The sequence below is a fragment of the Rhinolophus sinicus genome, linkage group LG03, assembly GCF_036562045.2.
Source record: "Rhinolophus sinicus isolate RSC01 linkage group LG03, ASM3656204v1, whole genome shotgun sequence".
In the NCBI taxonomy this organism is placed as follows: domain Eukaryota; kingdom Metazoa; phylum Chordata; class Mammalia; order Chiroptera; family Rhinolophidae; genus Rhinolophus; species Rhinolophus sinicus.
In genome coordinates this window covers 173,929,872-173,952,784 of record NC_133753.1, presented here as the reverse complement: position 1 = coordinate 173,952,784, position 22,913 = coordinate 173,929,872, and the positions used below count along the sequence as shown (strand labels likewise).

At 32.2% G+C, this 22,913-nt stretch overlaps 1 protein-coding gene across 5 annotated transcripts in view; it reads right to left on the bottom strand.

The window, feature by feature from the left end:
- RICTOR (RPTOR independent companion of MTOR complex 2) overlaps nucleotides 1–22,913 on the bottom strand; it is a 105,707-nt gene that overhangs the window by 26,345 nt on the left and 56,449 nt on the right. For all 5 annotated transcript variants that reach the window (XM_074328978.1, XM_019737220.2, XM_019737219.2 and 2 more), the window contains 10 exons: nucleotides 21,257–21,383; nucleotides 18,107–18,276; nucleotides 13,272–13,339; nucleotides 9,690–9,757; nucleotides 6,402–6,484; nucleotides 5,212–5,299; nucleotides 4,410–4,500; nucleotides 4,234–4,300; nucleotides 4,019–4,099; nucleotides 1,829–1,929 (listed from right to left, as the gene is read on the bottom strand). In XM_074328978.1, coding sequence (XP_074185079.1) covers nucleotides 1,829–1,929; nucleotides 4,019–4,099; nucleotides 4,234–4,300; nucleotides 4,410–4,500; nucleotides 5,212–5,299; nucleotides 6,402–6,484; nucleotides 9,690–9,757; nucleotides 13,272–13,339; nucleotides 18,107–18,276; nucleotides 21,257–21,383 — 944 coding nt within the window. The remainder of the gene's footprint in view (nucleotides 1–1,828; nucleotides 1,930–4,018; nucleotides 4,100–4,233; nucleotides 4,301–4,409; nucleotides 4,501–5,211; nucleotides 5,300–6,401; nucleotides 6,485–9,689; nucleotides 9,758–13,271; nucleotides 13,340–18,106; nucleotides 18,277–21,256; nucleotides 21,384–22,913) is intronic.

The following is a 22,913-nucleotide window of genomic DNA, read 5'->3' as shown; positions in this document are numbered from 1 at the left end:
ACAGAAAAAATTCAATTAATACTGTAGCAAGGCTAGTAGTATAATTTTAAAGAAATCATTTTGGTAAATTACTCTTTTAAAACTTATATAAATTCAAGGCTAGAGATTATTACTAAAAAATAAATTATTTAATCAAATTTGGAATTACAAATTTTAAAAAATCTGTAATACTGCTGATGTATGTGAAGCAACATTGATTATGCAGATTCAACTAAACATATACTTACTCTTTTCTTCTATGGCGGTGGGCACTTCTTGAATACTGGTTTTAAGAACTTGTTCCACAAGGTCAGAAACCTACTTTTCTATATTTTCTTGTAAGAGTTTTAAAACCTTGCTTTCACATTTAAGTCCTTAATCCATCTGAAACTGATTATTATTTATGACATGGGGTTGGAATATAATTTCACTTCCCCCCCTCCACCCACAGATAACCAATGATTCTGGTATCAACTGAACAGTCTCTATATTCGCCACTGATCTGCAACTGTAAATGGTATCCTTTTAATAATTATTTTAAAATTCTTGTTTGTGGTGCATAAAAGCACACCTTTCAAGAATTTGGTAGCAATCAACTTCAGAACTTCTGGTAAACAGAAATCAAATTTAAAATTTTAAAACCTTGAGATAGTATTTATTTTATCAGTAAAGAGCTTATTGGGCTAAAAAAAAAAACACACAACAAAAACAGAAACAAAACAAAAAATATTCTAAGAAGACTATTATTACTGGAAGTTTGAAGGTAAATTTGCATTCTTCATTGACCCTGAAATTCATGGCCATAATTGGACTCAGAGAGTTTAGTTCTACCAGGCTTTAGGAAAGACATGTTTTCATCATGAAACTAAAATTAAAACTGAAAGCTACCATTACTAACGTAAGTCTAGAGACAGAACTGAGATAGTCCCTAATGCCCTCAGTTTATAAAATAACTTCATTCAGTTTGTTAAATAATAGTATTTTCATTGACAATTAAAATTAATAGAATATTATTTATCTACAGTGAGGCCCACGTGTACTCCTGAATTAATAAAGCTAACTAAACTTTTGAGAAATGTATTATAACTAACAAAAATCCATTAGTTCTGAAGAGCTAATGAAGAACAATTTCACTGACATTACAAAAAAATAACAAGCTCCAAATATATAGATTTTTTTCTGATCATAATTAAAAAAGAAAAAGACACCCCTGGCCTAGACATAATCTTTACCAAATGAAAACAAAACAGATATCTACACTAGCACTTCCCAATCAAGCTCCTCCATCTTTACCTTTGAAATTATATTTTATTATTAGCACTAGAATTCCAGCAGAGCTATAGCTATATTGCCACACTTGGGTTATAAATTCTATGTTTGCTATGTCTCCTCTAGTATTACGAGTTTAGCTCTCTTCAATGTCTATAGTATGGGTTACTAAATTCCAACATTAATTTTAACCACACATATACAAGAATACATTGTTAGTTTTTGTGCCTCATTAATTTTAAATACTTCAGACATTTAAAAAGAGTCTGAATTGCTACTCAAAACATAAAATAGTTAAAAAAAACTCTCAACCAACATTTTAAGTGATCTGGTAGAAAGTCTATGTCCTTGTCCAGAAACATGTTATAAAAAGTTCATTTTACTAAGCAATAACACTTTGTAGCCTAAAATACAAATTACTAAATAAAGCTATTAATTTTCCTCTTATCTTTAAGGCTTTCCTAAAAGAATTTCCAAGTATAACTTATCCATACTACTTTCTAAAAAACAGCGAAGGTTATCTAAGTGGGTATTAAAGAAACCAGGCACAACTTTTTTTTGCTGGAGCTCCGATACTTACAGTCTTTTTTCCTTAGGGATATCAAAGGATGCGGCCATATTCATTAGGGTTGGCAGGCAGTGCAAATGATGGCTATGTGAATGAGGAAGAATTGTGTTTGCCTACAATGAAACATAACATTTTGTAAGAGGTGAGAAATATAAATATTTCATGTTCTTGACTATCCACAGAGATAATACTAAGAACTCAGGTTTTACTCATGAAATTAATGATTTACTTCCCAATACACACTTACTTATAATTTTTCTCATCTACTTTCAACAAGGATAAGATAGAACAAATATAAAGATGTAGACTCACATCATATTAATACAACCATAAATTTAATAGGTCTTTTATTATAACATTAAATTATAAATTTTTAAGTGGTACCCAATTAAACTCAATTCTTAATTGGTATCAAAAATAGATTCGGAGCTACCATGTTACATTAAAAATAACATTTAAAAAGCTAGAATCAGTATTATAACTTATGAGTTGACTTCTTAGGTTTTAAAAACCACGTTCTCAAAACAGGTTTGTCTCATATTCCAACAATATTTAAAATAAGAAACTTATTAACTCCTGCTTTCTAAACAAAATTCCACCACAAAATCTGCTTTCTACCAATGAAGATAATTAATTAAATGTGGAAGTCAGAAGACACAGCTGGGCTGTGTGAGTGAGATAAAGAGAATTAAACAGAGTTTAATGACAACTGTTTTGTTTATTAATGAATTATTTAGCCACTTGCTCTGTTCTCCTTCGGAAAGAATTAAGTAATATCTCAGGTTCTCAGGTTTATTTTTAATTCTTAAGATATCATTGCCTGTAAGCATGTCACTATCCTGAATTATTTGCATTTATATGAAGGAATTTCTTTTATAAATTTCATCTATTCCCTTCCTCTATATACCAGAATTCTATGACTCTTGAAATATAAAAACTGGTCATTTTGAGTAGTATATTGGTGTTAGCTCATTGCTTATTATTCTTAAGTCTTCTGACTTCCACATTTAATTAATTTAATTATCTTCATTGGTAGAAAGCAGATTTTGTGGTGGAATTTTGTTTGGAAAGCAGGAAAAAAAAACACAACAACTGGGGGTGGTGATGGCGAGCGCTGAAACAACAAAAACAAAAAATACTCTGCCAATAATAGCAAGCTATAACATAATTTTAAAAGATTTGACGTTGTTACTTCTTCCTGAATGAGTTTAAAGTGGTTTTTTCTTCAGCTTTTTTTTTTAGCGCTTTATTAACTATGATGTGACCTACAAATATGAGTTTCTATCTCATAAACAGAGTTACCTCATTGCTTGATTTGCTGGGAGTAAAGAACTATCAGATCACTTTCCTAGCTACTTTATTCCAGAAGTTACTAATGTCATAAAATCATGGCAAAAAAAAAAAAGGGATTCTTATCCTCTAAACCACAATTTACTGAGAAGATTGTCTTCAAACAGGCAGTTATATTTATTAGGTTGGTGAAAAAGTAACTGCAGTTTTTGAAATTGTTTTTAACCTTTTAAACTGCAATTACTTTTGCACCAACCTCATAGAACTTTTGCACAAAGTTTTCTAAAATTCAGGCACTGACTGTCATATATCAATTTCAATCCTCGCTGATTGAAGTAATCTATAGTTTTATAATTCCTTGCTTTGTAAGTAAAAAGTTTTTCTGAGATTAAGATTTATAGGACTCAAATTGCCAACATCGAAAGTATAAAAATCAATACTCAGCACTTTGTATTTTTTATATTTGTTCCATTTATAAAACCAGCATACATACTAGGGGTGCCAAAAAAAATGTACACAAGTGGACACTGGTCAATCAACGTTGCTCAAGCAGTAGTTCGCCGTAATCAGAAGTGTCTGGATGCTGATGGTAACCACTTTGAGCATTTCTTGTAATTGCAGAAGTCAAACGTGACTTGTGTTCATATTTTGTTATTGGTATATATTGAGTATTACAATTTTAATAGTTTTTTCCTTTCTTAAAATGTGTACAATTTTTGGCACCTTCTGTGTATATACATATATATTCAAGATACAAGGCATCAAGGGCTCTTTGTGATGCCAAGATAAACATACAAAAGACATGTAGGGTTGTTTTTTTTGAGATAATACAGAGAAACATTATTAAAATAACCTGTTTTATAAATTAAAACATTAATGGTATGACACATGATGAGAGGCTGGTAAACTTACCATATGTAAAAGCTCTCCTAAAAGGATGGTAGCTCTAACTGAGATATGGTCATCACTGTTTGTTATCACTTCAACCAAACCCTTTGAAAATAAAAAGAAAATATCATAGTGGCAAAATATACACGAATATATTTATGCATCTTATATGTTGGTTGCTCTGAAAGAATTTTGTGAGAGAAAATAAAATAGAATAAAATAGGGTTTATGAACCTTACCTCTAAAAGTCCATTACGAATAAATGCGGAGAGTATCAGTGCCAAATAATTATCCATGAGGTCTGGCCTGGAATAAACACAGCACAGAAAGTTTACATAACGTTCCATATATTGCGTATTAACAATTTAACATGAAAACAATAATTGTAATAAATTTGAACCTTTTCTATATCTACCTGGATCTGGCACGATGAGGAAGAATAGTTTTTGCCTCAGCTGCTACAAAGCCATCTGACAGCCTCCAACTGTCTTGGAATCTACCTGGATCTAAAATAATTACAATTAGGTAGTTAGAAGAAAATTAGATATTACTGAAACACTTCAGGTAAGTGTAAACCCAGCAACTAACCAGGCTATAAGTATTTTTTTAATGTTTTTTTAAAATTTTATTACATATATATGTGTATGTGTATATAATATATATATATATTTTTTAAGGAGGGTGCAGCTCACAGTGGCCCATGTGGGGATCGAACCTGCAACCTTGGTGCTACCAGCACCACAGTCTAACCAACTGACCTATAACCGTCCACCCACTAACGGTGGTTTTAAAAAAATAGACTCAAAAAGCCATACAGAAAAAAATGATCTATGTAAGCATTCACAGACCTAACTTTCTTTATTTTGGGACATAGGGGTCATTTGGCTAAAATATAATAAGACAAGAATTAGATAATCTGAGAATTGCATAGGTTTCTTATTATCTTCTCTTCCTTTCTTGGTCCATCTTTCTATTAATTTCACTGCTCATTTGCAAGAGCAAGGGTGACAGAGAAGAAATTAAAAATTCCTTATTTTTAGAAATTTATCGGAGGTTTTATTTTTACATTAATTTCATGCCACGATGATGTAGTAAGAAAAGAAAATGACATTCAATGTTTAGAGCAGTATTTTTCCTTGGAGGGAATCTGGCTCCATTAGGTATACCATCTTAAAAATTACAATGTTTGAATAGATACAAATGCATTCAGTACTTACCTACACTAAGCAGTGCTTCTATGAACTCTTCAGTCACAACAGGTAGAGGAAGACGAAATATATCATAAAGCACTTCAAGCAGACCTCGCTGCAAGTGTAAATAAATACAGTTCATTTACTTTTATGGAAACATCTTTCGTTAAATGAAAAATGTTTTAAATGTTCTAGTCACACATAAGAAAACTGGTAAAAACAGAACTGCTGTACTTTAGAAAACTACCATTATCAGGCCTGTATTAGATAAAGGATAACTACTGAATGCTTACTACATACACAATTTGATCTTTTCAATAAATCTTTTATTAATCCCATTGTACACATGAAGAAATAGATTTAAAGGTCATGGAACTACAAGTAATAAAGCCAGGAATCAAACCTTGGTCAGTCAGACTCCAAAGGCCATGTTTTTTCACCATCTGCTAAGAGTCAACTGAATTGCCCCAACTGCTAGTTGCCTGCTTATAGATCTTCCCATCACTTCCTTCCATTTCCATGGTCTAAATGCTTTTGAGTTCACATTTTAAGCAAGGAACCCCTGGCTAATATTCCAGGTTTGGTTCATATACACAAGTAACAAGAAAGGAGCACATTGTTTCTTTGAACAAAATTAAAACAGAAACATTTAAGGCAGAAAAGAGGAATTAGTTTAAGAGTTAATTTTTTCTCCCTTCAATTTCAATTTGCTTAGCTGTATAATATTAACACAAATTCCTATGCAATAATTTAGGAATATAGCCAATAAATAAGCAAACAAATATTAATAACCCAATACAAATATTAACCCAATTTTAATTAAAACCACTCATATTATAAAACCGTAAGTTAGAAGGAATAAGATACATAATTACCAGTTACTTTTTCCTAAATGTATTTCTGTATTGCTTGAACCTTTACAATGAGAGTGCCCTTCTGCACTATTTGCATATTTTAATGAATAAGGCATGATTAATTTCATATTTTTAATTTAATTTTAACACAGCCATAATTCCTAACAACAGCAGCATTTCTAATGATTCATATTATCCTTAGGATTCAACTAAGTAGTAAATATTTACTGATGCATTTTTAAATGTTCTATGATACAGGTTAATAAGTCATGAGGAAAAAGCATCAACTGAAATAACTTTTTAATAATTACTTTCCTCCATTAAAAGTCTAGGAATGAAACAATCAGAATAACTTTTACCTACCCTTATTTCCATATTTGGTATGCAAAGTACTCCAATAAGAGATTGGATCCCAGAGTTTCCAGGTTTACATAAATTAATAATACCTAAGGAGGATAAAAAGCACAAAAATCACTGACTTGAATTTCAGAAAAATTTCTTAGCAATGTATCCATAATATAAAAATCTGTGATCTTTTTCCAGGCTAAACTATACTATTATTTGGTTATCATAAGTGACAGCATATTTCAAACATTCTCTGAATTTCCCCACTGATTAGAGATTATAAACAATTTTATCCTTTAATTTCCTTTTTCTATTTGTTTCATACCCAAAAAAGTTCATGATCTGACTGCCTGCTACTTCCATTTACTGATGAGTAATCTCAGGGAATAAGAATATTTGAGAGAGTAAGACAATGGTCTGCTTCCTTTATTTAATGCTACCTTAATATGAAGTGAAAAACTTTGCATGGCATTTGTCTTTTCAAAGTTTAATTCTAAAATTTAACTTTTAGCACAAAAGAGTATAAGTGATAGACTTCAGATAAATTATATGGATCAAAATTTTAAGTGAGAGAATTGAGTTAAACTATTTTAAACATATTACCCTGTCACAAAAGAAGATATTTGAATAGCCAATATACACAGACCAATATCATTGGTCATCAGGGAAATGCAAATTCAATCCATAATATCATACCACTACTCACTCACCAGAATGGCTAAAATTAATTGACAATACCAAATACTGGCAAGGATGCAGCAACTGGAACTCACATACCCTGATGATGGGAGTATGAAACTGTGTGAGAAAAAGTCTGACAGTTTCTTATAAAACTAAACATATATGCACCTCGTGACCCAGCAACTCCATTTGGGCATTTATGCAAGAGAAATGAAAGCTCGTGTCCGCAAAAAGACTTGCATAAGACTGCTCATAGTAGCTTTATCTGTAATAGTCTAAACTTAACAGGTCAGGTGTTCACTAACAGGAGGAGGGCTAAAAACACTGGCATATTCACCCAATGGAATATTACTCAGTAATAAAAAGGAACACATTACTGATATATACAACAACATGAATGAATCTCACTCAAAATCATTATATTGAGTGAAAAAGCCTTACACAAAGTATACATATACTATGATTTCACTTATATGAAGTTTTAGAACGGGCAAAACTGATCCATGATGAAAATAAACAGAAGAATGGTTGCTTCTTAGAGGAGGAGGATCAGGGATGAACTAGGAAGGGCAAGAGAGAACTTTGTGGGGTGATGGTCATGTCCTGTATCCTATAAAGGGCTTAGGTCCACATGTGTAAGTGTTTGTCAAAACTCATCAAATGGTAGATTCAAGATTTGTGCATTTCATGGTAAGTGGTAAATTTTACCTAAAAACAAACACAAAAAGAAACAAACAAAAATAACCAAGTCAGGGCCATTAACAAATATTGAGCGCTAGGTAATAATGGCCATGCTGAAGTGTAGGAGTTAAGAGTACTGAATTCTACAACTTCTTTTGAAATGCATTAGAAAAACCTAAGAGGGCTGATGAATTCACAGAGGGATGGGCAGATGAACAGATACGTAATAAAGCAAATAGAGCAAAATCTAGGTGGTGGAAGTATACTGGTATTCACTGTATACTTTTCTATCCATTTGAAACTTTTGGTAATAGAATGTTGGGGAAAACGTTTTTTTAAAGTCATACAGGTCTCCTGTTACTTCTAGCTAAGCACATATATTTATAATCTATATTTTCTCTTCGAATTTGGGTTCAAAATTCAAATTAAAATATAATAGGTAGAGTTATTTGCTTAAGTCATCAAAATTGTATTTCTCAAACTTCAGGGTTTGATAGCAATTTGAGAGATTATAGATTAAGATACAGGTCATACTCTATGCTAACAGGAAAAACAGGCTGCTGCAACTCATGAAGAAACTGTGTTCTAAGATTCATTTGTATAGAAATCAGTTATTTGGAGTTTGAAAAATATATCATAGAAATAATGTTACAAATATCAAAAGCTTAATAAATAGTACCAGAGAATCTAAATACTATTTAGGAAATTATTTCTGTGAGAAAAATGTTTTCAGAGTTCTAATTTGTAGTTGGTATTTCTCTTCTTACTTCAATAGGAGGGTGGAAGATTCCCAACCTTCTAAGTTTCTAATGATGGATCAGTGTATCAGGGCTATAGGACAAATGGAAGCACAGTAAAAAACATGTTTAAGAGAAGCAAGGGAAGAGACTGGCAGAGATCAGAGACATGGTGACAGTGGAAGCTGAATATGGAAGTAAGGAGAATGAGAAGATAGTAGTTAGGCTGTACTGGTGGTTAGAGGAGGACAGAATTCATGTTTGTTTTTTTATAGGATCGAAAGAGGTCTAATGGCGAGGAAGTTGAAGGATGGTAAAGGATGATAGTTGTAGCTACAGAAAAGTTGTATGTTGAGTTATATAGTGACTTCTGAGGTAAGGGCAGTGATAGTTAAACTTGACAGGAGGATTGTGTTGGTTTCCATGTTGAAATAACGTGTGGAGATTGGTTAAATATAAAAAAGGATGTGTGACAGCTGGGCCCTCATAAATACCTAGTTTGTCCACGAGGGTAAAAGGAAATAGGCAGTCATGAGGTACATACAGCACAGCTGGGGTTTTTATCAAAGAATTAAGAGGCCAGAAGAAATCACTGAAAATATATTGGCTAGAAGCCAATGGCGGGGTTAGTAATTTCTAAGAAAAAGATATCTGTTAGTTAGGCTCCTTAAGTACGCAGACGTGGTTAGGTAAATTTTCGTTTTCTGTTTACTGATACACTACTTTGTATGCTAGTCCTTAAATCAGTCTACAAAGTCAAAAATGAAATTATTAATATAAAATAATACATTCAGTGGTATTATTTTAAGAAAAATGTTTGTTTTAATTCCACAGAAAGATAAAACATGCATAATTCCTCTTCTCAGGAAATTTAAGACTACTAATGGCCTATCTTATTTGGTAGTTATGACATTCTACCTTGTACTTTTAAATAACAAACTTTATTTACATATATAGCTAACACCGTTAAAAACATTTTGGTATAGATTATGTTTAATTTTTTTAAACTGTCCAGGTAACCATGAGTATACTGACTTAAAAGTAGTTAATTTTAATAATTTTGTACAAATCCCTGTGGCTTTTATAATAACATATAAAATAAAACTAGGTTAACATCTAAATTAGATGCTGTAGTAATAATTTAACATTTGAAAAAATAGTCAGGTTTTTCTTATTGGATATTATAAAACAGTACAGAATAACTTACCTGCCCATGACCGGAATGTGGCTATAATTCCCATCTTACTGGCTAGAAACCTCGCTTCTCTATCTTCTCTGTGTGTGGTGGGTGGGTGGGTGGGTTGGGGTGGTGGTGGTGGTGGAGGGGTAGTGAAACAAAGAAATAAAATATTAAAATAAAAAGTGAGTTTTTCCTGCTACTGTATCAGAATAAGTGCTACCATTAGTTAATGTATTTACAAGTATTCCAAGTATTTACACAGGAAATCAAACATGTTAAAAAAAAAAGATTAGACATACCTCAAAGCAAATTACCCTACATACTGACTGTTAGGTCTCTGAATGTTAGAGACCTTGACTTAATGTCAGGTCTCTGAATGTTAGGTCTCAGAGACCTTGATTTACAGACAGAGCCATGTCTGCAAGAAAACAACAAAATGTCTGTTGGCCTGCACCTGCAGACAGAGCCAAATTTGCGATTACAGAAAACACCACAAAACAGCTACTGGCTTGCAGGCAGAAAACATTTTCTGTTCAAACAATGCTACCTGTCAGCACAGCCCCTATAAAACCCTCCTCACCCCCTCCTTCAGGGCCGCAAGTCTTCTTTAGACATGCAGCCTGGGCTGTGGCCATCTTTTGCTCAGCCTGATAAACTCTTGCTCTCTTACAATAAAGACTTTAACTTGCCTGACCATGTGCGTTCCTTTACCGGCCGACCTATCACTGACCTCCCTCCAATTTAAGATTCACAACATTGTTTAAAATAAGTTATAAATTCTACTTTTCTATTTAGTTCTACATTTCTTGCTCTTTTGGAAAACTATTCTTACATAGCTCATTAACACCTTTAATTGAGCATTAGAGACAACAAACACCACACTGCTTAAAAAGCATCTATCAGGAGGCTGCCCCTTAGCAAAGAAAATTACCACATAAAACTCTTACAATTACCACATATATTCTAGTTACTTCAAATTCTTGCCGCAAACTTATCTGAGCATTTCTAACAAGCAAGTTCAACAACCCATATACTCACTGAAATTTTACCAAATAACTGGACATTATTAATATCAACAGCTTCTTTTGTCTCTTGTAAATCTGTATCCAATCATCTCACTTGTTTCTTGCTACGTAATAGTTTGACAGTTAATTAAGCAATAGAACTACAGGTTGACCCTTGAACAACACGGGTTTAAACTACATGGGTCGATTTATATACAATTTTTTTCAATAAAAATATCTGGTACTGTAAATATATTTTCTCTTCCTTAAGACTTTCTTAATACTTTCTTTTCTAGCTTACTTTATTGTAAGAATGAGGTATATAATACATATACAAAATATGTCTTTGTCAGCTTTGGGTTAATAGTACACAATTAGTAGCTAAGTTTTGGGGGACTCCAAAATTATATTGGAGTCTTGACTGTGCAGGTTAGCACCCCGAATCCCCGGGTTATTTATGGGTCTATTGTATATATATATATTCGTTAAACATTTTCCACGTATGGCTTATGGCCAGTTTCAACACTTAATAGCAGTCTTGTACTCTTTATGCCACCTCAACCATCTCTATCCTGTCATTTGTCCACTTTTTTCTGTGCCACCTTTTCGACTTCCCTAACAAAGTTCTTAACAGTTGTGAGGCTACAGAAATCAAGAGCACTGGGAAAGAAAAAACAGATGGGATAAAAAATAATGACAGAAAATCAAATTAAAGAGTAGTGAGCAATCATAGTCTACAAAAAGCGAAATGAAACACTTAAAAATATACAAACACAAACCACACTAAGCTCTGTAGCACCAATCAAAATAAGAATATAACAGAAACTAAAATGGGGAGGTGAAGTGGTGGAAGAAATGAGACGCAGACAATTGTGTGATTAAGCTTTTGATGCTCCTTGTCTTAAAAATGTTAGTGATATACTTATATTGATTGACTGGTAATCTATTCTCTAACCTATTCAATAAATTTACAGTATTTAAAAAAATCATTTATCTCCTATTCTCTGGCTACAATGTACTCACTCCCGTAATTGTCCATACTCCAGAAACAAAGAAAGTAAAGTACAGAACCAAATAGGAAAGGAAGAACTCTGGTGAATGCACTTTCCCCCTTCAAACTTAAAAAAACAAAACAAAATCCAGGTTCATCTCTTGCTCATCCTAGTAGGCAGAACTCTAAACATGTCCCTCATCCCCTCAAGAGTCCGTGCTGTGATCCTTGGATTCTATGACTATCATTATCACTGCCCATGATAGTAATTATGTTTATGTTCTATAGTCCAGCAGACCTTAAGATCGCGGGATCATTGGTAGGCCTGATCTAACTGAAGAGCTGTTAGCAAACAAGGAAGTCTGAGAGAGATTCAAAGCACAAAGATTCGAGGAATTCTTGCTGTGATTGAGGATGAAGAGAATCATGTAGCAAGGAAAGAGGGTGGCCTCCAGAAGCTGACAGTAGGCCCCTGCTGACCATCAGCAAGGGAACAGGAACCTCAGTTGTACAACAGCAAGGAAGTGATTTCTGCCAACAACCTGAACGAGCTTGAAAATGGATTTTAGACCAAAACCTCCAGATAAGAGCCAAGCCAGTTTTTTAACCTACTGAACTGTGAGCTAATCAAATGATGTTATTTTTACCCGCTACATTTGTAGTAATTTGTCACACAGCAATAGAAAATGCATATGGTCTCTGATAATAAAGAGAATGTCCAAGTGTCATAAGGAAAATCCAAGAAAGGGACTTAAGAATGCCAATTCATAACTTAGCAGGAATAAGTTCTGAAAAGTCTTAAACAGAGGACATCTATTTTGGTTTCTTAGCTCAGGTCATGATATTTAAGTTAAGGGTGTGACAAGTCCACAGCAAGGGACACAAAGACATAAAACCACTGTTTTTTAATTTAGGAGAAAAGTGAAAAACAACAAAAATATCCTCCCATTTCACAATGTTCCAAAACTTAGGGAGGAATTTTAATATATACTATCTATCAAAATAAGTATGTTTGCAATCCAACAATCCTACTAGAAAAACACCTCAAAGCATATTGGAACTGTGTTATTTGCAAAATCTTTATAGATAGTACATTTGATACCTGAATCAACTTAATTATAAAAGTTATCCCAGAATACCCAGTGAACTATGTGCTTTTCTCTCCAAAAAGACTAGAAATTATCCTGCCTCATTTCTAGAAAATAATCTTGATTTTTTATTTCCCTCTTAACCTTACTCTCAAAATTCTACCTAGGTTATCTTTCTGCTTACTCAATTGTTAAGGCAGCTTTTCATTCTATTCCCCATTATTTCATTCTTTTAGTCTCTCAACATAATTATGCTAAAAATACAACAAAAGAATTAAAGATCTAGGTTTCTACTGCAGCCTAGCTTACATTTTTATAAATGAGAAATTAACTCCAAGTCTTTATATTTCCCAAAGCTTACTTGTAATTTTTTAAACCAGTTTATTATGAGAGAACTGCAATCTAACTCCATGAAATAGGAAATTAACTCACATTGCTCTGGCTCTATATGCAATCAGGTAAATTTAAAAAGCTTTAATAGCAACACATACCACCTTATAAATTATTAGGAACAAATGATACTTACTTGAGCTGTCCTTCAGCTGTATCGGGACTATGTCTGTAGTGAAAATCAGTATAGGGTGCTAAAATTCGCTAATGAAAAAAAGGCAGAAAAAGAAGAAAAAGAGTCTTTATTGTAAAATGCATTCTTCCTGTAAAAAGCTAATTAATTCTATTTCTCTATATTTTTAATTGGGTATACTATTTGAGAGACTTATTTCTTCAAATTCATCAACAAGGAATATATTTGAGTGATTTTTTTAAACATACAAGTTGAATTTTTGAACTTTTAAATTGAGGTGTTAAATATATATAGAACAGTACACATATCATGAATGTACAGTTTGATGGATTTTTCTCAAATTAAGCACACTCCTGTAACTAGCACCTGATAAAGAACACATCTGCATCCTCAGAACCTCCTTATTCCCCCCCAACTTTGTACTCACAAGTCACTCTCAACCCCAGGATTACTAACCTGACCTCTAACACTATGACTTAATTTTGCCTATTTTTGAACATTATTTAAATGGTTTTATTTTATAAATTACACTCTCTTCTTGTTGCTAGTATAAAGAAATCCAAGCTATTTTTGTGTGAGTATTGTCCTTGTATTCAGCAACCTTGCTAAATCCACTCATTTTAGAACTACTGTCTCATTTTCTAATATCCCCTATTGTCTACTGCATTATTGTGTTCTGAATTTTAATTTTAAGTATAATTTAAAATACATAAGGCATCACTAATAGTGCTTTTGGCAACAGTATTCTTTCATATTTAGCCTTGTATGTACCTTTTCTGGCAATGTTCATTCCTTCCTCCATTTCTTTGTCTTAGATCATTTTTCTCTGACTGAGGACTCTCCCTTTAGCCTTTCTTGTCTGCCTCATTTTTTAAGTAACAATAAATACTTATTATCTCACATTGTTTCTGTGAGTCAGGAATCTAGGAGGGGCTTAGCTGTGCAGTTACAGCTCAGGGTCCCCCTTAAGTTTGCAGTCAAAATGCTGATCAGGCCTGCAGTCATGTGAAGGCTGGACAGGAGCTGGAGGATCTGCTTCAGGATGGTCTACTCACAACGTGCTTGTTGGTAGCATGGCTCAGTTCCCCCCTACGTGTGCCTCACCCTGGGCTCCTTTAGTGTCTCTGTGATACATAGGCAGGCGAATGTTTCTTTAAATTCCCTTGGGTCTCTAGTCTGAAAAATCTTTATCTTTGGTTTTGAAACATATTTTCTCTGGGTTAGGTAGGTGTTATTTTCTTTCAGTAATCTAAAGATGCCATTTTACTATCTTCTGATTTCCATTATTTCTGTTGGGAAATCAGCTGTCAGACTTGCACCTTTGAAAGTAATGTCTTTTATTCTAAAGCTTCTCTTAAGATTTTTATTTGTCTTGGTTTTCAACAATCTTACCACAATGTGCCTACATGTTGTTTTGTTTGTATTATCTTATTTGGAGTTTTCTGAGCTTTGTGAACTGAAGTTTCATCAGTTTTAGAAACAACAGTTTTGGCCATCGTTTCTGGATATTTGCTTCTGTCCATTTTTGCTCTCTTCTCCAAAGACAACAATTATGTTTCATCCCTTCTGTTCCTTTCTTTTTCCCCCCTCTTTGTGATGTACCCTGGGTATTTTTTAACTGACTTTTCTTATAGCTTACTAATGGTATCTTCATGTCCAAAATGAATTTTTAATTTCACTGAGCTGAGAATTGCAGGGATCACATTTTTCAGTACTAGAATTTCCATTTGATTCATTTTATATATTACAATTATCTGGTGAAATTCTCCATTATTTCATTCATTTTCTTCCTCTTTTCCTCCATTTTCTTCAATAAATTAATCATGGTTGTTTTAAAGTCTTTTCCCTCTCACTGTAATATCTGGATCACTTTTAGGAGTATTTCTTTAGAATGTTTTTTGTCTTTTGGGTTTTCAGTCATATGGTCATGTCTTTTTGTATGACATTCAGTCAAATTCCTTATTGAATGTCAGACATTGCGAATTTTATAAAAGGTTCCAAGTGATGTTATCTCCATCAAATGGTTTACCCTGTCTTCTGTTAGGTAGACTAAGAGGCCAATCATCTTATCCTGATCACTGAGTTAAACTGAGACTACATTGCAATTTTGATAAGATAGAGGATAGCCTTTGGTTTTCCTATTCCTAAATTATGGCCCTTCAGTGATTAGCAAGTATTTTTCTGCTTACCAGTGACAGACTGGAATTTTTTCCTACGTATTTTATAAGTTTTGAACTTAGATCTTTAGATATCCATCCAGAATAGCTCCAAAATTTGGGAAATGTCAAGAAAAGGAAATCAGCTATGAAATAATCAGTTTTGTCAGTTTAGTATAAATACACAATTGCCAAATGCTCTTCTGGTTTTTCTCATTTCAGCAAAAGCCTACCTGGATTTTTCAGTCTCTAATTACATACTGATCAGTAAGTGGATCCAGGAGAAAAAGCAATTGCATATAATCAGTGTAAATTCACTACTTCTAAGGCTTTTCAACTTCTGCCCATGGCGCATCCTCTTGGGAGGACTTTGTGTCCTGTAAGCTAGAGACTACAGAATATTTCACTGTACTTTCCTCAGCTTTTGACATTGTAGCTTCTACTCTGCATGGATTCTTATTTTAGCAAATGTCTGGAGCAGTAAATTAGACTTGGTCTAGTTTTCACATCTCTAGGCTTGTCATGCCATACCCTAGGACTGCCAAATACTCTCGTCTTCTACCTAGGCTTAGGGCATATTCTTAGCCTCTACCTAGCCTGTGCCCCAAATCTGCAAGTGCCCACAAAGGCATCTACAGATCTTCAGGGCAACTCTCAAAGTATCTGCCTTCCTTAAAATTTCACTCCCTCTGGTCCTTATTGCTTTCACAGTTCTATATTGCTTTAAATATATGATTGACATAATTATTCAGCTTTTCTAGTTTTCCATAGCAGATGCTATGAACTACCCTATCCTGCTCTGCAGTCTAAGTTTAATAAATGTTTTTTACTATAAAAATTACAATCCTTACAGACTGTTCTACTAATATTATTACATTAAATCCACTTTTTTTTTCTCTCTCTGTGGTCAAAACATATCACATATAATAGAAACAGAAGCCAGGGTAAATTTAAAAAGAGATTTTTAACAGGAGGAAGATTTGGACTTAACAATAGACAGCACTGAAAATAGTTACTTTGTAGAAAAGGGAACCAATTATTAATTTAGAATGAAAATTGATAAAAACATAATCAAAATGAGGACAATATTCTCATAATAGCAGCCTCTATAATGAAGATGATAAGTAACATTCAAGGCAACAGGTATTTGAGTATTTATGAGCTACGTACTAAATAAAACATCTTACGTAGATTAGAATTTATACATAAAGCACCTGGAAATAAGGCCTAACCCATTAGAAGCTTTACTTCAGTGTCAGTTGCTGCTATAACTACTACTACTACTGCTACCACTATATTATTATAGTATTTATTCTTCACAATAACTCTGTCAGGGAAAAACCATGTCTTTTATCTAGGAAAAAATGGGTCCAAGAGAGGCTAATTACTTGCCCAAAGTCATAAAGCTAGTAGGTCATAGAGTAAAAAATCAAAACCAGATCTGTACAGCCTAACGTCTATGCTCTCAATCACTATGCCATTGGAATCTTGTTAAGGAAAAATAGAACTAACGTTTGTGGTTTCAAAGAAGATATAAGCAAAGATAGTAGCGTATTTAGTCTATCACATTCTTTGAAGTTTTTCACTTAAATAAAGGCTTTACTAATCTGCTGTACAACTATACAGGAATGAAAAACAGGCCTATACATATTATCTTCTGTCATTGTAATCATCTCTCCAATCTTAAAATTATAGTTTTTCTACTTGATATCAAAATTAAAGCTAAACATACTGTAAGATATTAAAATGCCAGTTTATTGTTATTGTACTACAATGAATAACGTATTTAAAAATCACACATTAAGGAGAATATTGTACTTAAATTTGTTAGTAATGATATAGGATAATATCACTTTTATAATCTCAAATATTTCTAAAAGCCCTAGTAAAACCAGAACTACAGCATTTAAGACACGTTTTATAAAATGATTCAGAAAAAATAAGGAATGATAAATCTTACACACCTTGTATAATTTCAACCCAAATACAAACAAATCCTGAGTTTAAACTTATTCTAAATTACATTTGTAATGAACAACTATGTAGTACATTGACACAAATAAACTGTAAGAATATAGTGTGTGATAATTCTGTTCCAACCTCCACTACATATTTATTATAAAAGAATATATATATATATATATATATATATTAGTAGCCTTACTGTTTTAGACTAACTGTAAGAAACACTGAATTAGTAAAAATTTAAATTATAGACTACTTTAGAAAGAAAGATATGTATCCTACTTCTTTCAAGTATATATAGCCATTCTGCTAACAAGTCCTTTCAAGTTCAGAGACTTTTAGAATGGTTTAATGAATAAATAGTATATAATTAGCAGGAGCTAGTCACACACGACTAATGTACTAAAGTCCTTGAAAAAATCGTCTTAAATAAATAGGTAAAGGTCTATGTAATCTTACTCGTGCTTTTATTTTATTAGTAAAATTTTCATAGATTAAAAAAAACAAACTTCACTTTACTCACTAATGAAATAGTTTGAGAATATTTTCAATTAATTCCAAATTGAATGAGCTATGAAATACGGCTGAGAATAAGCCAGCCTTAGTTAATTTAGATTTGATAATGCTGTGCTGCATCTATTAACTTTAAAATTTCAAATTAAGAGTTTGTTACTAAAGTCATATTTTAAAACTAGAAAAGAATATTAAAGTTCCTACCTCTAATTCTACATCAGCTCGCACATATTGTCGGGTCTTTGGATGATTAAGGAGGTGCAAAATTGTAGTAATGAGGGCCTCATTTATTCGACTTAACTGGCAATCGATCACATTTTTCAAAATGGTGTTTAGTCCACCTCGAAGGGCCACCACCTCTGGGTTCTGAAGTGCTAAAAGAAAAAAGAAAAACTTAATATATTATACAGGGGATAACTAATAAAAAGTAATCATAAATCTGGGATTTTATTTTAAAACTTAATTTCCTTTCTGACTTGCAAAACTTTCTAGTCAAAGACATTTAAAAGGGCATGTGGATAAAATGCATCTAATAAGAATCACTGAATATACTTCCCAAAAATCGGATTTTTTTTTTATGTTTCTGAATTATTTTTTCATATCCTTTGCCCATATTTTACTCGAATGATTCTTCTTTCCTCTCAATTGCATGGAATTTTTTTTAATATAGTGGTAATACTTACCTGTTTCAAATCTTTTGTCTGATTTGTAATCTAACTTGAGATTTTTAAACTCAGATTTTACGCTCAGGAATTCCACCTTTACTTCAAAGATCAGACATTTCTTTGAATGCGTGTACACACCTGTGTGTCTTTTAAATGAGTTCATGATGAACATTTCAGATTTCAATATATCAATAAATTGAGTTTGGCTTATTATGATAAACTCAATTTTCTTTTCCCAAATGTTTAATCAGTTTTCACAGCATGCTTCCCAAACCTATTATTATACTTCCAATACACTAAAGTTTTACATCTGGGTCTGCCAAGTATTGATTCCTTTTCATTTCTCTCTTAATAACCTAGCTTAATTGTTTTTTGTTGTTTTTTTAAATATATTTGAAGAAAATATTTCCCTTCCTCCTCCATTTGTACTTTTTCAAAAATGTTTTCATGGTTGCATCTCTCCTGTTTATTCTAGCTGAATTATAAAATGAGACTTCTCTCTGAATTTTTCCTGAACTGAAGTATAACTAAATACAGTAAAATGCATATATCTTCACAGTGCAGTTCAATAAATTTTGAACAATGTAATCAATATGGCAATCAAGGTATAGCACTTTCATCATCCTAGAAAGTTCCCTCAGACCACTTTTCAATCAGTTCCCCTCCAAATGTTCTAATTTCTACCTGCTAGATTAGTTGTGCTTTCTTGAGAATCAATTGGACAAATTCAAAATACTCTCCAAACACACACAAGTCATACACATTTCTTATTAAGTTTATTTGTTGTACAGAGTTTTATTTTCTATTTTGGAAATATAACGTTTTCTATTATATTTACTGATAATTGCTGAAACACAAAATAAATCTATCAAATCTGTATTTTCACATTTCCACTGTACTGAATTACATCAGTTGTTTTTCAGTTGATTTCTGAATCAACTTTTCTAGAGATATCATCTACAAAGTAATAGTGTCTTCTTTCCAATATATAAACTTCATTTATTATCTTATCTTATTATCTTGCTACAAGTTTTTAAACAATGCTAATTAAGAATTAAAAGGATGTAATATTTGTAGAGATTCAAGAATAAAAATATTACAGAGCACTGATTTTAGATAAATATTCTAGAATGTTATCCAACTAGTCTTCTAATTATTTTATTCTATACCATATTTGTGTGTAGATATGTGTGTATATGTATATTTGGGGTATATGTATATACAATGCTAATTTCATTTAAAAAATTGTTAGGTTTCCATATTTTTAACACTGTCAATTAAATTATACTATATGAAAATTATCTGTCCCTTGAAACAAACTTTTTAAGACAAAACTATCTGGATGAGTCGTTTGGAGGCAATCATTTCATAAAGTACTTCAATGGTTTTTGATTATCATGTTTTCTATTTTTTGAGTCAACTGGAAATTAAAATTTTCTCTGAAAACCCATTAATTTCAATAAGATTTCCAATATATATAAAAACTATCCTATAATTTTAAAAACTCCTATTATCATTTCTTCCTCATTTCTATATTAATCTTGTATTTCTCTGACCTTTGTGCTTTTCAAACATTGTGTATGTTTGCGTGTCTATATATATCATTTTTTTCTTCTTCCAATTAACACAGGTTAGATTAAATAATCTATCGTGCTCTTTAATTAAGACTCTTAATTTTATTGTTGCTTTCTTCCTGCTTACCTTTAACTGATATTTTTTTTCTTCTTCTATTTCTTGGGTTCACACACATATTTCCATTACTTTTTACTTAATTATACAAGCATCTTATAAGTTAACTCTGAGTATAACTTTCCAGGCATCCCATACATTAACATGTAGTCAAAGTTTTATTTTCAAAATTTCCTTAATCATATTTGATTTTGTCTCTAAATCAACAGGTATTGTGGGCAGAAGTTTTAATTCCTGTTTCTTTAGTATAAAATTTTGTTAATGATTTATTTATTATATCAAGAATGAATGTAACCTACAACATTTCTACTTTTGGTGGGGAAAAAACACCTTATCATTCAAAATTATGTCTGTTTGGTTATCAGTGAGGTTGAACTTTTTAAATATGTTGATTGGCCATGTATTTCTTTGATATTTAGTTTTCCCATTGATCTGTATATAAATAAGTTATTTACCTATCACATTTGTTACACATATTTTTTTCTTCGTTCTGGCACTGCATATTTTCTTGCCTCCTTCTAATAAAATCTATAGCTGCTGAAATCTCTGGTTTCTTTTGATAATTCAAAATCTTCCTTACAATGATCGAATAAATATTCATCCATTTTCCCCCGTTTTTTCCCCCATTTAACTCTTTAATCCTTTTGCAGTTAGAATTCTGTTCTTTTTTTCTTTAATATATGATGCATCTAATCCACATCAACATACAGTGTGGTTAACTAGTATCTGAAAGCCAGACTTTAAGAAATTTTATTCTAATGACTAGAATTTGGACAACTCCTTTATATGAAATTTTATGAGCAAAACTTTAAAACTTTGGGAATTTTAATGTCATTTTGAAATCATTTGTTAAATAGTCTTCTACTTCCCCATCAGTAATGTTCTACTTTTTCATACTTTTGTATCAATAACTAAAGAACTCACGTATTAAAGTTATTAATAAATATTATACATTCCTTCTAAAATACATTTTTATTACTTGAAGAAAATTCTGACCTACCTAGTTCACAGATAATGGCAATGCATGCTCGGACCATTCTGTCTCTTTCTTGAAGTCCATCATTTCCAACTGCTATTAATGAGTTGGCCACAGAACTAGGAAATAAGGAAGCATTCACAGTAATCATCTGTAACAGGGAGAAATCAGAAAAAAAAGTTACTTCACAACATTTTTAAAACCTATTTTGTTTAGACTGAGGTGATCAAGACCATAGACTATTCATAAGATTCAGGTATCAATTTTAATTTTCTGCTTCATATGAACATTTCAAAGGATTGATACAACTAATAATTGACACAATAAACGTTAATATCGTTACTATGGAAAAATGTGTTGGCTTTTCTCTGAATAGTCCAAACTATAAATTCATTGATCAATTAGATGTAATGCTTCTGAGATTCTAAGCTCCTCTAGAATAGGATTTATATCTTAAACAACTTTTCAGTACCTAGACAAAGTAAATCAGTGGTGACAACAGCTGTTCACAAATTACCGTACTATTTTATTCCTTCCCCATATACCCATTTACCTCATTATCCCTACTCTCGCCCCCATCAAACTCACTGATCAAACTCGCCCCTCATTCTTTCTCACTTTGCAATAGATGTCTAATAATTTCCCTATCTCTACCGATCACCTGTTGCTATACTGAAAGGTAAAGCTAACCCATAATGTATTTTTGATATTTCAAAACTAAGTAGAAATAGTATGTACATGGTGATAAAACTTCGGATGAATCTCACTTTAAATGAAAAGTTTAATTGGCAATAGCATACTTAGAAAACTAAAAACAGAGGATCTGTCTTCAGTTTGGAAAATAGGAAGAAAACAAATTATGTCATTAATTACTGTTTAATAAATAAAGACTATTTGGTAGATGAAGTATTTAAAAATGACAGGTCCCTGGATTGGGAGTACAACAAAATGCTTTCTTCTGTTTGAGTGGTGATAAAATATTGGGGATAATGAATCTCTACTAAATGTTACTGGATTTATAATCCTGTTGAAAAATAAGACTTGTGCTATGAAACAATTAGAGGATGCAATATAACTAAATTGAAGATATCCATTTAAGTCCTATAGAGGATCAAAGGAAAGATCTGTATTGGTTACAGTACTTGTAAATGGTTTATGTTGTTTAAGTAGCATTATGTGATATTACAGAATTCAACTGAAATGATAGACTACTGTTCCACAACCATGAAATAAAGAGATTTCCAATAACTACAGAATCTACAAAAGTTTTCACATTCACTTCTAAATCAATATTTTCCATTAATCAAAAATGTTGGAGGAGAAAGGAGGGAAAGAAAGGTAAAGTATTGAAAACATCTTCCAGGGTGACAAAATTCTAACTTATTATGCTATTAATTTGTATTTTAATACTTACTGATCTATTACTGTGCTTATAAGGACCTTGTAAGAAAAACTTCCAAAGCAATAAAATATGTGGTATTTTGAAAAGAGCTGGCTAGGAAGCCAGGCCAATTGGCTTCCAGAACTAAATCTGCCATTAGAAAACGAATGTTACTTTGGCCAAACAAATCCCCTCTGTGCCTTAGTTTCCTCATTTGTAAAAGGAGGATGTGTATGACCAGAAGATTTTTAGAATTTCAAGAATAAAATTCTACTCTATAAATCTCAAGTGTAGTGCTAT